The sequence below is a fragment of the Ochotona princeps genome, chromosome 15 (genome assembly GCF_030435755.1).
Source record: "Ochotona princeps isolate mOchPri1 chromosome 15, mOchPri1.hap1, whole genome shotgun sequence".
Taxonomy (NCBI): domain Eukaryota; kingdom Metazoa; phylum Chordata; class Mammalia; order Lagomorpha; family Ochotonidae; genus Ochotona; species Ochotona princeps.
In genome coordinates, this window is record NC_080846.1 from 26,047,648 (window position 1) to 26,063,217 (window position 15,570).

General features: G+C 47.1%; 1 protein-coding gene across 2 annotated transcripts in view; it reads left to right on the top strand.

Moving 5' to 3' along the window:
- Positions 1 to 2,650: 2,650 nt before the first annotated feature.
- The window catches only part of KCNMB4 (potassium calcium-activated channel subfamily M regulatory beta subunit 4), a 63,084-nt gene continuing 50,164 nt past the window's right edge, over positions 2,651 to 15,570 (top strand). For both annotated transcript variants that reach the window (XM_004583028.3, XM_058673674.1), the window contains exon 1: positions 2,651 to 3,368. In XM_004583028.3, the coding sequence (XP_004583085.1) occupies positions 3,033 to 3,368 (336 nt within the window). In that variant the 5' untranslated portion in view covers positions 2,651 to 3,032. The remainder of the gene's footprint in view (positions 3,369 to 15,570) is intronic.

Sequence of the window (15,570 nt, forward strand, 5' to 3'; positions counted from 1 at the left end):
TGGGAAGCGGAGCTGCAGGGACACAAATTGGCACCCATATGTAATCCCAGCGCGTTCAAGCTGAGGACTTTAGCCACTAGGCCGCTCCGTTGGGTTCAATATAAAATGTTTTTTGAAAAAATGAAATTAGGGGCTGGTACAATAGCTCCACTGGCTAATGCTTCCCCTGCAAGCCTAGGCATTCCACATGGGCACCTGTTCAAGTCCCAACTGCTCTATTTTCCTTCCATCCAGCTTGTACCTTTGTGGAAGACCCAGAAGAAGCTCCTGGTTCCTGATCCGAATGAACAAGTGGATGGAATATCTTTCATGTCTCTCTTCTCTATAAATCTTTCCAAGAAAAAATTTTAAAATTAGTACTCTTCTATTAAGAGTAAAATAGAAACTGATTTGTAAATTTTTTTTGCATGTTTCAATAAGACAAACTAACCAGTTTAAAAATAAAAGGAAATGTTTAAGGAACACACGGCTGGATACCCACAATTTCCTGAAATAACTATGAGGAAAGTAATGGCAGAAGTAGAAAAAACTGATAATGGCCCTAAAGAAATAGGTTAGGTCCCAGTGCCAGCGTGCTAGCTTAGTGGCTGAAATCCTCACCTTGCATGGCTGCCGGTTCTAATCCTGGCTGTCCCACTTCCCATCCAGCTCCGTGCTTGTGGCCTGGGAAAGCAGTGGAGGAGGCCCAAAGCCTTGGGAGCCTGCACCCACGTGGGAGACCTGGAAGAAGCTCCTGACTCCTGGCTTTGGATCAACTCAGCTCAGGCCATTGCAGGTACTTGGGGAGTGAATCAGTAGATGGAAGATCTTTTTTTGTCTCTCCTTCTGTCTGCGAATCTGACTTTCCAATAAAAATAAATAAGAAAAAAAGAATTAAATTGTCACTGAATTTTCTGATGTTCCCTTGTCTGAAAGTATGGTCTAAGGAGTGTTTTTGAGACAGATGCTTTTTCTTTGGGCTCACTGAAAATCCCATTCATTCTGGTATTCCTGCCCCCATCCCTAATTCCAGAACAAGAGTAGGAGCGAATTCTAGGCTAAAGTTCTGCCCCTCAGCAAACCCAGTCCCTGGCACATACCAGCCTTGAATGCCAAGGCTGCTTGGCTTGCCTGAAGAGGGTGACTACAGGCTAAGTGGCTCCTGTGAGGAAACTCCCTTCTGCTTTCAGAACTCGGATGACCTGCAGCTGTACTAATGCTAACAGAAAAGGGTGAAAAAAAACGTAATTCCTAGGTCAAAATAGGACGTCTGTTCTCGAAGTCTGAAAGGTAGCAAAGCCTCTTCCTGAACTCGATGCTCTCCTAACCCGTCATCTTCATTTATTAAACACCCCTACACACCTCAAGAGAGTCCTCCTGTAATTCAGGCCGACTTGTCAGCTGCCTGGAAATCAGCGTTATCCTCTCACAAAAAGGGGCAGAGTACTTCCGAGCTCCGCGGGCGCAACGAATCACCAACTAGCCAAGTTACCCCCCCCACCCCCCCAAGCCCAGGCAGCAGTCCAGAACTCCACGTGCCGAGTTTCACCATTCCTGGTGAAATAAATGCAATCGAGTTTCTTCCTCTGGGACGAAAAGAACAAAGGTATGTTTGTGTATATGGTTTGCAAAGAGGCGGGTATCCTAATTTTAACTTCAAGAAGTAATAGATGTCAAGCTTGATTGTATAATATTAGAATGGTTTAAGAAAAAGGCAGTGTTTGATTTAAAGAAAGCAACTGAGCAGAAGGTGCGCGGACTGTGCGAGGATGCAGGGAGCCGCGGAGTCCCGTGAGAGGACAGGGAGGTTTGGAGAGTGGGTCCCCTGGCCCTCAGCAGGTCTTCACATTCGCCATCGCCTGGCATGGCGCTCCCGGGAAGCTAGTCTGCGAATCCCGGGCTCTTGAGGGGTTAACGACGCCGGGGAGTCTGTCCTGGAGAGGGCAAAGTCCTGACAGGGACGGGGCGCCTCTTGCCTCCTGTCTGCTCTCCTCAAGGTGCGCCCAGGGAGCACCTTGCTCTGGTCTTGCTGTTGCCGCTGTGGATTCCGACCTCAGGAGCGAAGCCGCCACAGCAAACTCCACCTGACCGTCCCGCATGGCTCACGAAGGGCCCGGGACGGGAATGCCGGCCGGGTCTCCCTGCCTTGACGTGGGCGCAGCGCAGTCACGCCTCTTGCCCAGATCTCCCCTGTGGTCCTCGCCCAAGCACCTGCCGCTCCCCGGTACGCTCGGCCCAGCCACGCCGGTATCCTCCGGCGTGCCAGCTTCCCCGGGAGCTCCTGCTGCTGGGCCACCGCTGACTGGCCAAGCCGCGGGTAGAGTTCAGGATTCCCGCCGCTCTGCTGGCTCCACGCCCCCCCCCCGCCCTTCCGTTCCCCTGCCTTAAAAAGGAAAGGAAAAAAAAAAAAACAAAAACAACTTTCCCACGGTGTAAGCCGTTCGGATCCTAAGCCCCCAGCTCGGGCATCTCTCAGAGCGAGCCGGGACTCCTCAGAGACTCGGAGCAGCACGCAGCCCCGCCGTCCCCGCCGCGCGCCCGCCCCTCTCCGGCTGGGGACGCGCCCGGGCGGGGCGGGGCGGGGCAAACGCACCCAGGTCGGCGGGCACGGCGGCGGGGCGGAGCCGCCTCCCGCACGGGGGGAGCCCCGGGGCTCGCCTCCTGTCCTGGAGGCCGCGGCCGCCGGGCGAGTCCGCCGGCCAGCGGGCCATGGAGACGGGGAGACGCTGGGCGAGGGGAGGCGGGGTGGCGGAGGCGGCGAGAGCGCGGGCGTGGAGGCTGGCAGGGGGCGCTGGCGGCTGGAGCGGTCGGTGCGCTCCCCGCGCCCGAGGGTGCAGGCGGCTCTGAGGCGGCGGCTGCTCCGGGGGGGACGCCGCCGCCGCCGGGGGCGTCGCCGGGCTCGGCCCCTTTGTTCTCGCGCGCTCCCCCTCGCCGCCCACTCCCCTGCTGTCGCTCGGCGGCGGCGGCGGCTCCTCCCGCCCGAGGCAGTCGGGCTGGGCGCCGGGGGCGGGAGGGGGCGGGGGGAGCGCGCCAGCCGCCGAGAGTGGGGGGCGATGGCGAAGCTCCGGGTGGCTTACGAGTACACGGAAGCCGAGGACAAGAGCATCCGGCTCGGCTTGTTTCTCATCATCTCCGGCGTCGTGTCGCTCTTCATCTTCGGTTTCTGCTGGCTCAGTCCCGCGCTGCAGGATCTGCAAGCCACGGCGGCCAACTGCACGGTGCTGTCGGTGCAGCAGATCGGCGAGGTGTTCGAGTGCACCTTCACCTGTGGCGCCGACTGCAGGGGCACCTCGCAGTACCCCTGTGTCCAGGTCTACGTGAACAACTCCGAGTCCAACTCCAAGGCGCTGCTGCACAGCGACGAGCACCAGCTCCTGACCAACCCCAAGGTAAGCGCGCTCCGCACCAGCGACGCCTGCCTCCTGTTCCGCTCCGCTCCGGAGAGAGGCTGGCGGCGTCGGCGGCGGCCGGAGTCGGCGCGGGCTGGGTCCTGCGGGGGTGCGCGCGTGCCTAGGGGCAGCCCAGGCTGCCCTACAGACTGACTTCAGGCCCTGAACACCCCGTGTGGGTCCTTCCTGCACGTGGGCTTGGGCGGCGGGTCTTTCTTTGAATGCACCTGTTCCTTGTGCTCGGGTGTTGAGGCCTCATCCCGACTCAGGTCCGGCGCCCACGAGACTGGCTTAAGCGAAACGCGAGGAACCGAGAAAGTTAACTTTTCACTCGCATTAAAGCCAATGGGTAGCGGGGATCCACCTGCGCCGGCTCACCGGCCAGTCGCGGTCCCAGCTGCAAGAATTCGGGTGCTGTGATCTCCTGGGGTGATCGCAGCGGGTTGGGTGGGGTCGGTTACTCCCTCGGGCGTTGTTCGAGAATAACCTGCTTTTTGAAAACTCCGCGGACATTTTTAACCTGGAGTGCATGAAGGGGCGTTTTGATGTGGAATCCAAGGCGAGTCCACTCTAGGTAGGGGAGGATATGCAGTTGCTCCTAACTCGTGAACTCGGTTCTCCGTAGGGTCCAAAGGGGGCCCTGGCATGGCTGCGATAACTGGGAGCGTTCTGCGGAATAACAGAACTTATTGAAAATAGGACACCTTCCGTGAAATGGACCCCAAAGTCCTTCCCTCACAAGTTTCTGTCTCAGAAGTGAGCAAAGAAAATGAACAGAGAAAAACCTGGTTAGGACCTGCTGTAGAGAGAAGAGAGGGAGACTCAGAAAAATGTTCCCAGTGGAGGAGGAAAAAAAAAAACCACATCACTTATACAAAGCGATGTCCTCAGCCCGTGAGCTAATTGAGCTTTGCAGTGCACCTGGTTCTGCAAGGCATTTTTGTTATTGTTGTTGTTGCCCTTGGTCTTGTCTGAGATCTTTGTTGAGTATCGAAGTAAGGGTGTTGTGGTCTTTTTAAAAGTTGCTCACAGCTTTCTGCTTCCTGCATGCCATGCTTGTGGAGGAGCCAGGGCAAAATCTTCAACAGGAGCCCAGCCTGTGTGTCCAGGATAAGTATTATCACCCGTCTCTGGAGACATTGGTATTAAACCAAGTGGAAAACGGGTGTGAATTCCTCTCTTTAGAGTGTTTAACATAGACTTACCATAGCTCTGCAACAACACTGGCAGTCTTGTCTTGCAAACAGTGAATGCTGGGAATCAGAATTTTTTTAAAAATTACTCTAAAAAGAAAATCTGAGCTTCTCTTAGCACAACTGCTCTTAATAACAAATGGATGTTCAGTGAGCCTAAAAACATGAATGACAGTATCCGCAGATGGACAGGGAGCAGAGGTCTGAGTAGGGAGTGCAGACATCAGAGGGGCTTGTTCACACTCCTGAAGATGCTGTCCTGTCTGGAAGACTCTAGTGCTCAGGAATTTCCAAAGAGGTAGCAGGGTTTCAGGAGCCTTTGGTTTTCAGGGTTAAACAAATAAGATCAAAGGTGCCCAGGGATGGTCTTGAGGTGGACATTGCTGCTTCATTATTTAGAAGCTGGGGTAGTTGGTGAAATATTGCTGGCGATTTCTAGACAGAGGCTCAGGTACTAGTAAGTAGAATGTTAATTCACCGATAAGTGGCCAATATCATGATATTGACATATTAAAATTGACTACTAGAAGATGAGTTCGGGGTTTGCAGGCGAATTTGCCAGAACTGGCAGAAGTAGTGAATGAGAATCACTGGAACGTGGATCTTTAAATCCCTTGTAAGCAATCGCAGTGCTCAGTGTAATGCTAAGGTGTTCCCCTCACCAACCCTGCCTGCCCTCACCACCACCTCCACAAATGATGTCTTCCTTCCCAGTGCCAGTTCAGATCTTGCTAACAGTTGCTTTGAGGAAGCACCTGAATAAAACAACACTCTATAAAGCAGCCGAACAGTGTGTGAAGTGAAGAAAGCATTTGTGAGCTGTAAGCTGGTAGACAATATCCTTTCAGTCAACATCTCCTCTGCCAAAGCGACGTGCTCCAGGTGCTGAGTGCTGCTGTGTCCTCATCATCGGCTGGCTTTGATCGATGGAGTGCCCACTTTGGGCATTCTCTGAAGCATGCTGGAAATGGAGAAGTTCGATGGAACCCAAGTATTGTGGCCGAGGAGGCAGTGGCTCTGCAGTTATGCCCAGATCCCGGGCCTGGTCCATTTTGCTGCCTACGTGTCTTTTGCTTTACTTTAAATCCTGACTGAGAGCCCAGATTACCCACACATTCCTTTGTAGACTGTCTTGAATCTCAACCACCTTCAACCGTCTCTTCTTCATGCCCTACCAGAACAAGAAACCATTTAGGAAATCACTGCTTAGCAAAATAGAACTTTTTCCTCTCCCCTGAGTTTACTGCATTAATTACAGTTGAAAAAAAAAAAAGCATGGAATGGGGGAAGAATATTACAGCTACATAACTTTCTAAGCTGTAGATTATAAAATACTGTAGATGAATTTCATCTTTGATGAATACTTTCTCAAAGACCTGTAACTCCTACTTAAGTGACTTGATTGTGTCTGGACCCCTGTCCTGATTGTCTAATCGCTGTGTCTGTTTGTGTGATACAGTATTCAGCTCTCCTGGTTCCGCACAGGGAGAGGATCTGCTCTGTGAATGAACCATACCAAAATCTAAATTTGAGGCCAGCTCCCTTCTTTGCTGTCATCTCCATCACTGCTCTTGACGACTCACGAGGAAGGTTTGTGGTGAGACCACTGCTTCTCAGCTGTCACGGTGCATAAGTTTCTCACCTGAGAGACTTTTCTCATGCAAACTTACTTGAAAGGCAGAAAGACAGATAGCAATCTTCTGTCTGATGGTTCACTTGCCAAATGCCCACAACAGGACTGGTCCAGTCCTTTTATGTAGGAGAAAGGTACCCAGATATTTAAGCCATCAAACTGCTGCTTTCCCAGGCTGTGTGTTTGAAGGAAGCTGGTTTGGAAGCAGATGCAGGACCTAATCCTAGGCACTCCAGTATGGGGTGTTACAGATGAAGCAGCGGCTTAACCTACCGTACTACAACCCCATAACCACACATACACACCCTCCCCCACCACTTCCTCCTCAGAAACTCCTAGAAGGAATTTTCATGTCTGGACCTAATGCTCAGAGATTCTAATCTGGTCTTGGGTCGGACCTGGGCATTTAACATTTTTTTTCAAAGTTTTTTTTTATTTCTTTTTATTGGAAAGTCAGATTTATAGTGAGGAGAGACCCAAAGAGAAAGCTCTCCCCCCTGCTGGTTCACCCTGCAAGAAGCTGCAGTGGCTGGAGCTGAGCCAATCTGAAGCCAAGAGCTTCTTCCCACGCAGGTGCAGAATCCCACGGCTCTGGGTTAAGCATTGGTTGGAGTCTTGGCTGCTCCACTGCCAATCCAGTTCTCTGCTAATGTACCTGGGAAAGCAGCAGGAGAGGACCCTAGCGCTTGGGCCCCTGCACCCATGTGGGAGACCTGGATGAAGCTCCAGGTGCCAAGGTTTGTTCTGGCCCAACCCCAGCTGCGGCAGCCATTGGTAGAGTGAACTGGTGGATGAAATTCTCTGTCTCTTTCACTCTCGGTATCTTTATCTTTTGAATAAATAAATAACGTTTAGAAATGCATGATGAAAAAGCTGCACGGATTTTCGATTTTCTTGTTCCAAAATGAACATTTTAAAATTTATTTTCTACAAACTTTTTGAAATTTCCTTATAGGGAGTTTGTATGAGAGGATAGTACAGGAAATTATGAAGGAAATGAACTGTTTAAAGATGGTCTGGAAAATGTAGTTGCTTTAAGTGAACTGAACTTACAGACTGCTCTATATAGCATAGCCGAACACAAGATGGATTTTTTAAATGACCCTCTAGTATATGGGACAAGAGAGTGAGTGATTACTAATATGTCTTTATTTATGAATTTTTGTTGTGGTTTTTTGTGAATTTATGATAATAGAAACTTAGAAACAGATACTTTAAGAGGAATGCGTGGAAGAGGGAGAAATCTTGGGTGAACCAGTAACGTCTTTGTGCCTTAAGTGTGTCTCCTGAATGTGGCTGATGTGGCTGTACCGAACTGCAGGGCGTGGGGCTTGTGGTGAGCTCCTCCTCCTGTGTATCCTTCATCTCGCGCTCCTGTTAAGCCATGCGGACTGTGTGGCCTGCTGGGGATCATTTCCAAATTCCTTCCTTGAAGTAAACATCTAGCTTCATATACTTCTTGTTCTGAACAGGGCCATCCTATCAGATCTACAGCCTAAAAGGTCCAAGTGGATCAGAACCACCTGTCTATCCTCTTAGGTTCTTCTTCAGGAAAGAAAGTGGCTTTCCCTGGTTACTTTTCTTGTTGTGGTATAAAATAGCACTTTCTTAGCATCTGTTAGAATCAAAGAATTGGGCAGGAAAATTGAGGACATGCAAAGCAGAGTAAATTTATTTAACAAACACAAGGCATCTTCAGATAGTTCATGGCAAGTACTTGGCTAGGAAAAAAAACTACGCACGGGTTCTGTTGTTTGCACCAAAGTGAACTAATCTTTCATTTTTTTTCCATGAGCATTTGGAAGGACCCATATGTTTGTTAATGTGCCTAGTGTGTACCATGTGTGTTTACGGATTCTGAAGCTAGAATTGAGACAAGTCCCTCACGGAGCTTCCACTTTGCTGGGGAAAGTCACAGATGAACCAGGATTTGAACCTATGCAGTTTAATTCTAGAGTCAGATTTCACAGCCCCTTGGATTGTAGGATCCCTCAGGTGGAGTCACAGATGAGAAATGAATTCTAAAAGTAATATCATGGAGTGATCAGTGGATAAAGGCAAATCAAGCAGGGTCGTAATATAGGCAGTGATGGAAGAAGAAAAAAAATCGGTGTTGGATGCAGCCACTCTGTTGAAGAGACATTTGCACAGAGGATGGGAGGATGAGCAGAGGCAGAAAGGACGCAAAGGAGTAAATCATATGGCTACCTGGAGAAAGGGTGTTCCACAGGCTGAGCAAACACCAAGGGCAAAGGCGCAGAGATAGAGGGCTGCTAGGATTGGCTGAGGATGACAGTGATGCTGGGCCACAGGAGAAAGGTGGAGAGTGGAGGCTGGCATCCTAAAGGACCGGGGGAGGACTTCAGGTTTTGTTGTAAGCATCACGAGAATCCATCTGAGCAGGGCAAAGGTATAATCAGATTTTTAAAATATGTAAATGGGGCAAGCCTTTGGCGTAGCAGTCAGGATGCTGCCTGGAATGTCCCCATCCCAGATTAGAATGCTTGGCTTCACGTCTTGGCCCCACCTCTCCAGCTCCCTGCTAATCCATACCCTGTGAGGCAGTGTTGATGGTTCACGTGCTGGGATCCTTCCACCCACATGGGAGACCTCACTTGAATTCCCTGCTTTGGCCTGGATAATCCCTGGCTGTTGCAGGCGTTTTGGGGGGGAGTAAACTAGCAGATGGGAGGATGTCTCCCATCTGGCTGGTTGGTGATCTGTCTGCTTTTCAAAGCAATTTAAAATTTTTTGCAAAAGTTAAGAGGTACATTCCTCCTGTAGCCACTGAGTTAAAGGTGGAATTGTGTGTGTGTGTGTGTGTGTGTGTGTGTGTGTGTTGCAGAGTGAAAGACGCAAGGAGAAGATTGACAGTGATTAGCAAGTTGGTGATTAGCATTGGTAAAAATCACTAAGGGACTTGGGAATGAAGATGAGGGAAAGAGGAGTCAAGGGTGATGCCATGTACACCTGGGTGAATGGAGACGAGACAAGAAGCACCAGGGAAAGAGGAGGCATAGAGGGCTGTGGGTGCAGCTCAAGAGTTTGTTTTACATTTGCGTAACAGAGGTACATGGTGAGGGTGTTTCCACAAGCTTCTGGCCTCAAGGGGATGAAGACTTAGCAGAGGAGATAAATTGCACGTAACTATCAAAGAGACAACACAGAAAGAACCATAGGGAGGCACCAAGAGTGTGATGTGGCTATCCAGAGGGGAAAGCTTCCTATAGAAATACCTTCAGTGGGTCTTTGAAATGAGTCAGATTTCATCTTCATGAAGAAAAAATGAGGAGAGGAATGAAGACCCTAGCAAGAAAGAGCAAAAGCCAGAAGCAAAGCTATGAGCTGTGGGTAGTATGGGGCATGTCGGATCTAGCACACAGACAGGTCTGTGAGTAATGCAGGACAGCTAGGGCGAAGTCTTGGGGAGTAGGTTGGTGGAAGTCCTGGAGAGCCAACATGAGCTGGTGGACACGGGAAGCTTATGTTTCAGGGGAAAGGGTAAGTAAAGTTGAAAATGGAACTGAGGTGGTCAGTCAGTGAAGATGATCCCAACTCACCTCTCTGTGCAGTGGTCCCTGAGTGGGGAGGACAGAGGCAGAAGAGGTGAGAGCAGTGCAAGCTGAGAAAGCTGCAGCCAGCTGTTGCTAGCGTTGAATACAGAAGAAGGCCAGGAGTCAAGGAATTCAGGTCAGCTCTTTTCCCAGCTGGGAGAAAGCAAGAAAATAGAAGCTGGAGTTAGGAGTTGAGCTGAAACTCAAACCCATGCCCCCTGAGGTAGGAGGCAGGCTTCCCCAGTGACATCTGATGGCGAAGCCCAGCACCTGTCCCCGTTTGTTACTGCAGCAATAGGAACTAATGCAAAAGTTAAGGAAATTTTTAAATAGGTGACTGATGTGACCAGCTGGTTAAAGGCTTGATCAGAATATGTTACTAATTCCTCTGCATTTAAAACAACCTGATCTGCAGGATGCCTGAGATGCCTCGCATGATCTAGCCTGTCTGTGGATGTCATTTATGAAGATCTCAATTCTATTTGTGTGTTTCCTCAAAAAAATCTGTAACAAAAAAGTAGTCAGAAAGTAAAAGTCAAGACATTTGTGATGTTACACTATATTTTAGTTATAATCTGGTAACAAGTGCGTTTATTGGGGTTTTTGAAGATCTATTTTATGTGAAAGGCAAATGCACAAAGAGAAGGAGAGACAAAAAGAGAGAGAGCTTCCATCTGCTGGTTTACTCTCCAAATGGCTGTAATGGCTGGAACTCAGCTACTTTGAAGCCAGGAGCTGGTAGCTTTCTGGTTCTCCAGCATGGGTATTGGGCCCAAAAAGTTGAGCTTGCTTTCCAAGATCATAAGCAGGGAGCTAGATGGGAACTAGAGTAGCTAGGACCCAAACTGGTGCCTATATGGAATCTCTGATGAAGGGTTTACCCTCTTCACCACAGCACCAGCCCCTGCAAGTGCATTTATTTGAACACAAACTTTGTCTCAGAGTTTTAAAGCTTTTTATGGAATCTTGGTACATTTTGTTTATTTTACATGTTTCAGCACTCATTTATGAATGAAGATGTCAAGTTTTGTATCTTTTGGGTGTAGATTTTTTTTCAGACTTCAGCAGAATTTCATATTCAGTTGGGTTCCTAGATCAGCGGCACATTTATGTTACAATTACCATAATTACTCACAGTAAGATACTGAACAGAATGGTTGTTAATATTGCATATGTTTCTGACTACTCCTCATGCTGTGCTTAGGTATTCTTTTGGGCACATAAGTCAACATTACAAATCTATTGCTTTGAGTTGTTGTAATGTCATCTACAATTCTTCTTTTTTTGTAAGATTCATTTACTTTTACCGGAAAGTCAGATCTATAGAGGAAAGACAGACAGAAAGATCCTCCCTTCACTGGCTCACTCCCCAAGCGGCCACAACAGCTGGAGCTGAGCTGATCCAAAGCCAGGAGCCCGGAGCTTCTTCCGGGTCTCCCACATGGGTGCAGGCTCCCAAGGCTTTGGGCCGTCCTCTACTGCTTTCCCAGGCCACAAGCAGGGAGCTGGATGGGAAGTGGAGCAACTGGGACACAAACTGGCACCCACATGGGATCCTGGCACATGCAAAACGAGCAGCCTAGCCACTAGGTCACCTTGCCAGTTCCCATCTTCTCTTGTTTTAACCTTTGTTTATATATAGTTTATTTGAGAGTCAAAGAGAAAGCTTCAGTCCTCTGATTCACTCCCAAAATGCCCACAACAGCTAGAAACTGGTAGCTCAATGCAGGTCTTCCCGCTGAGTGTCAGAGGTGTACCCACTTGAACCATTACCTGCTGTGTCACAGGATCTGCTTTGTCAGGAAGGTGGGATCAAGAGCCAACTTAGGACTTCAAGTCATGTACTTTGATATGAGATGCAGGTACCCTAAGCAGACGTCTCAGCCACTAGGCCAAATACCTGCCTAATTCTTTTCAGATAACCTTGATGTTAATTAAGTTATTTAGCAGTGTGGTTATTTTTGCCAATGCAAGTAAACTAACTGAAATAAGTTCACTTGATGATTTGCTTTCCTGAGCAGCAGAATAGGTTAGTGAAGGTCCTTGCACACTGAGGGACATGCAGAGAAATGTTTAGAGTTACCTCTGTGTTATTCATCTAACTACTGCAGTCAGACAGATGGGTGTTGCCACCTTATCCGATGTCTTAGTTTACTAATGCTAACTATATCAGAACAGTCAGATCAATGTTATATCTCATTGGAGGAAATCAGGTCTTAGAATGTAGAAGTTTTATCTTTTATTTGTTTAAATGGAATATATTTATAAAATCACCTTTATCAGAATTTTACTTTAAAATAGAAGCAATGGATAATACAGGTTTACTATTTAGTAAGGACTGTTGTTCCATTCTGATTTTGACTACCTTCATCATTATTTCTCTCAACCCTTTTTCTAGGCTGCTGTTTTGTTTTTATCAACAAGGCTGTGCTGCTCTAGTGTTGCTGCATTGTTTGATTTTCACAAACACTGTCCTAGTGAATATCACCGACGTTGCTTTGATTGTTGCAGTATTTCTTCACTGATCACCTTCTTTCTAGTGTCATTCTTCCTCCAAACCAATGAGATCCTTAAGCTATGCTCAGTGGACTAGCAGCATCCACATCATGTGTCAGCTAAGCATCATGCAAATTCTCAGGTCCGTTCTTAGAGCCACCTGGAGTTTCTGATATAGTAGTATTGTAGTTCAAGAATGTATTTAGTAAAAACTATTAAACTACCAAGAGGCTACGGAGAAATCATGAAATCATAGTTTAATAACTCTAAAGGAAGACAACAAAAGAGATAAAATGGAATGAACAGAGTTTGAACGAATAAAAATAACTGTGAGGTGAAGAATGTGAGCTGATTGTAGTCATTTCACAATGCATGCATATATTGTACACCTTGTATGCTTGTATATGTGGTTATTTATCCTGTATTCCTTAGTAAAGCTGGTGCCAGAAAAGCATTAATCAGTACCATGTGGACATCCCTGAGGACCCGAGCAGTCAGGGGCACTGGTGGTGGCAGCATACTTCTGAGGAGCAACCAGAAATGCCTGTCAACATGCTTAAAAACAGTGTATCTACAAAGTATCACAAATTGGGCACTGCAACCCACAGTCATGCAGTTGTCTCCAGTTCTGGGGGCTGGGAGCTTCAAGACAAGATTGTAAGCAGGGCCATGTATGTATTCTCCCAAGGACAGGGTGCCCCCTTTGTCTCCCAGAACTCTTTCTGGCAAATCATCATAAAGGGAAAAAATAGAAAGTGGTTGAAAAATGTAGCCGCATGATGGCTCACTTGGCTAAATCTTCACCTTGCAAGTGCCAGGATCCCATATGGGTGCCGGTTTGTCTCCTGGTTACTCCACTTCCCATCCAGCTCCCTGCTTGTGGTCTGGGAAAGCAGTGGAGGATGGCTGAAAGCCTTGGGAGCCTGCACCCATGTGGAAGACCTAGAAGAAGCTCCGGGATCCTGGCTTTGGATCAGCTCAGCTCCAGCTGCTGTGGTCACGTAAGAAGTGAACCAGTGGATGGAAGATCTTTCTCTTTTTGACTCTCCTCCCTATAAATCTGATTTGACTTTTTAATAAAAACAAATAAATAAATCTTTTTTTAAAGAAAATGTAGCTCTAAATATTCTACTTGAAGCATCATTTAAATTACGAAACAGCTCAATCTATGTGTCTAATAGAGTATGATTATTAGTCCGCTATAAATGTACACTCTAATGAATCTATTATTAAATACCTGTTTATGTGATAAAATATTATGCTTTAAATTTACTGTAGAAACTTTTGCCATCTGAGGATATTTGTAGTGTGTTATTGACAAAAAGCAGGTTATAAAAGAGTGTGATTTTTTTTTTAAAAGATTTATTCATTTTATTACAGCCAGATATACACAGAGGAGGAGAGACAGAGAGGAAGATCTTCCGTCCGATGATTCACTCCCCAAGTGAGCCGCAACGGGCCGATGCGCGCCGATCCAAAGCCGGGAACCCGGAACCCCCTCCGGGTCTCCCACGTGGGTGCAGGGTCCCAATGCATTGGGCCGTCCTCAACTGCTTTCCCAGGCCACAAGCAGGGAGCTGGATGGGAAGTGGAGCTGCCGGGATTAGAACCGGTGCCCATATGGGATCCCGGGGCGTTCAAGGCGAGGACTTAAGCCACTAGGCCACGCAGCCGGGCCCTAGAGTGTGATTTTGTATTGTAATAAAATATAATATATGGTTGTGTTTAGGTATTTATGTAAATACATGTGGAAACACTACTATTTTTCTCCTTTCTATTATATGTGGCTTTGATTTCTTCTGTTTAAATTCCAGATAAAAAGAATTTCTTAGTAACAGTGTGATACTTTCAGTTGAAAAATACAAGAGGATATATTTGACTTTGTCCACACAAATTTTATTTATTTATTTTTAATTTATTTTTATTGGAAATGCAGATTTATAGAGAAAAGGAGAGATGGAGAGACAGAAAGGTCACCGGTCCACTGATTCACTCCCCCAGTGGCTGTGATGGCCAGAGCGGAGCTGATACAACGCTAGGAGCAGTGAGCTTCCTCTGGGTGTCCCACATGGAAGCAGGGTCCCAAGACTTTGGGTCATCTTCTGCTATGTTCTCAGGGTACAAACAGGGAGTTGGCAGGGATGTAAAGCAGCTGGGACATGAATTGGTGTCCCTATGGGATCCTGGTGTGTGAAAGGTGAGGGGTGTATAAGCATTGTGCCAGGCCCATCTACATAAATTTGAAGTGTTTATATGACCAGAGATATTTTTTTTACAAAGATTAAACATAATAACAGATAAAAACAAAATTTTAATTTTAACTACATGTATCTTCTAAATCTTCTTAAATAAAGAATGAGAAAAGCTTTGAAAGTTTACTTCAGAATAAATGCTATGTGAAACACATTGGAAAAGATAGCACTAGGAAAACTTATAACAGGGAAAATGCGTATTATGAAAACCTGCATGAATTCCCCAAAAATTGGCCTTCAAACAGACATTGTTGTTGTTCTTGTTCTTGTTTGAGAGACAAGGCAATTCTTCACCTGCTAGTTCTCTCCAAATTCTAAATGCCCACGAGAGCCAGTGCTGAGATAGGGCTGGAACCAGAGGCCAAGAACACAGTCAAGGTCTCCAGTGTGAGTGACAGGGACCCAATTACTTGAGTCATCAGCCATGCATGGCATTGGTTCGCATTGGCAAGAAGGTGGAGTCGGGAGCTGGACCTGGGAGTCAAACCCAGGAACTCTGATCTTAGATATACGTGTCTTAACTGCTGGGCTAAATGTCCAGTCCATACACTTTAATTTTCATGAACTTTTCAAAGCACCCGTTCTGTGTGTGTGTGTGTGTGTGTGTGTGTGTGTCAAACTGTTATTTATGAATACTGTGGAATAAAACAGTCTTGGCATTTGCATTTGTAATTGCTGAGGTGTCAAGCTGGGGAGAATTTCACAGGTTAATAGATTTTAGAGACATTGTCACAAATTTAACTTGCAGTATTGAGGCACCAATATACTTTCTGGTCTCCATTATCTGCAACTCTTTCAGTTTCTTGGTCTTCAGACCTGGCAGATGTATCATCTCAATCTGATGAGTTTACTTTCAAGTAAGGTTATCCCACATACCCATGTGATACACAGAATGTGCTTTTCAGGTTAATTTCAAGCACCTTGCCCTTCAGTGTTTTTTAGCTGATAATTTTTTAATTTTGCAGAGCAGCTGGCTGGAAAATTAACAGCACAAATTTCTGGCATGACAATTAGCTGGACTTCAGAATTCCCAGTGGAGATAAGCTGAGCATCTTCAAGGGGTCCAGAATTGTG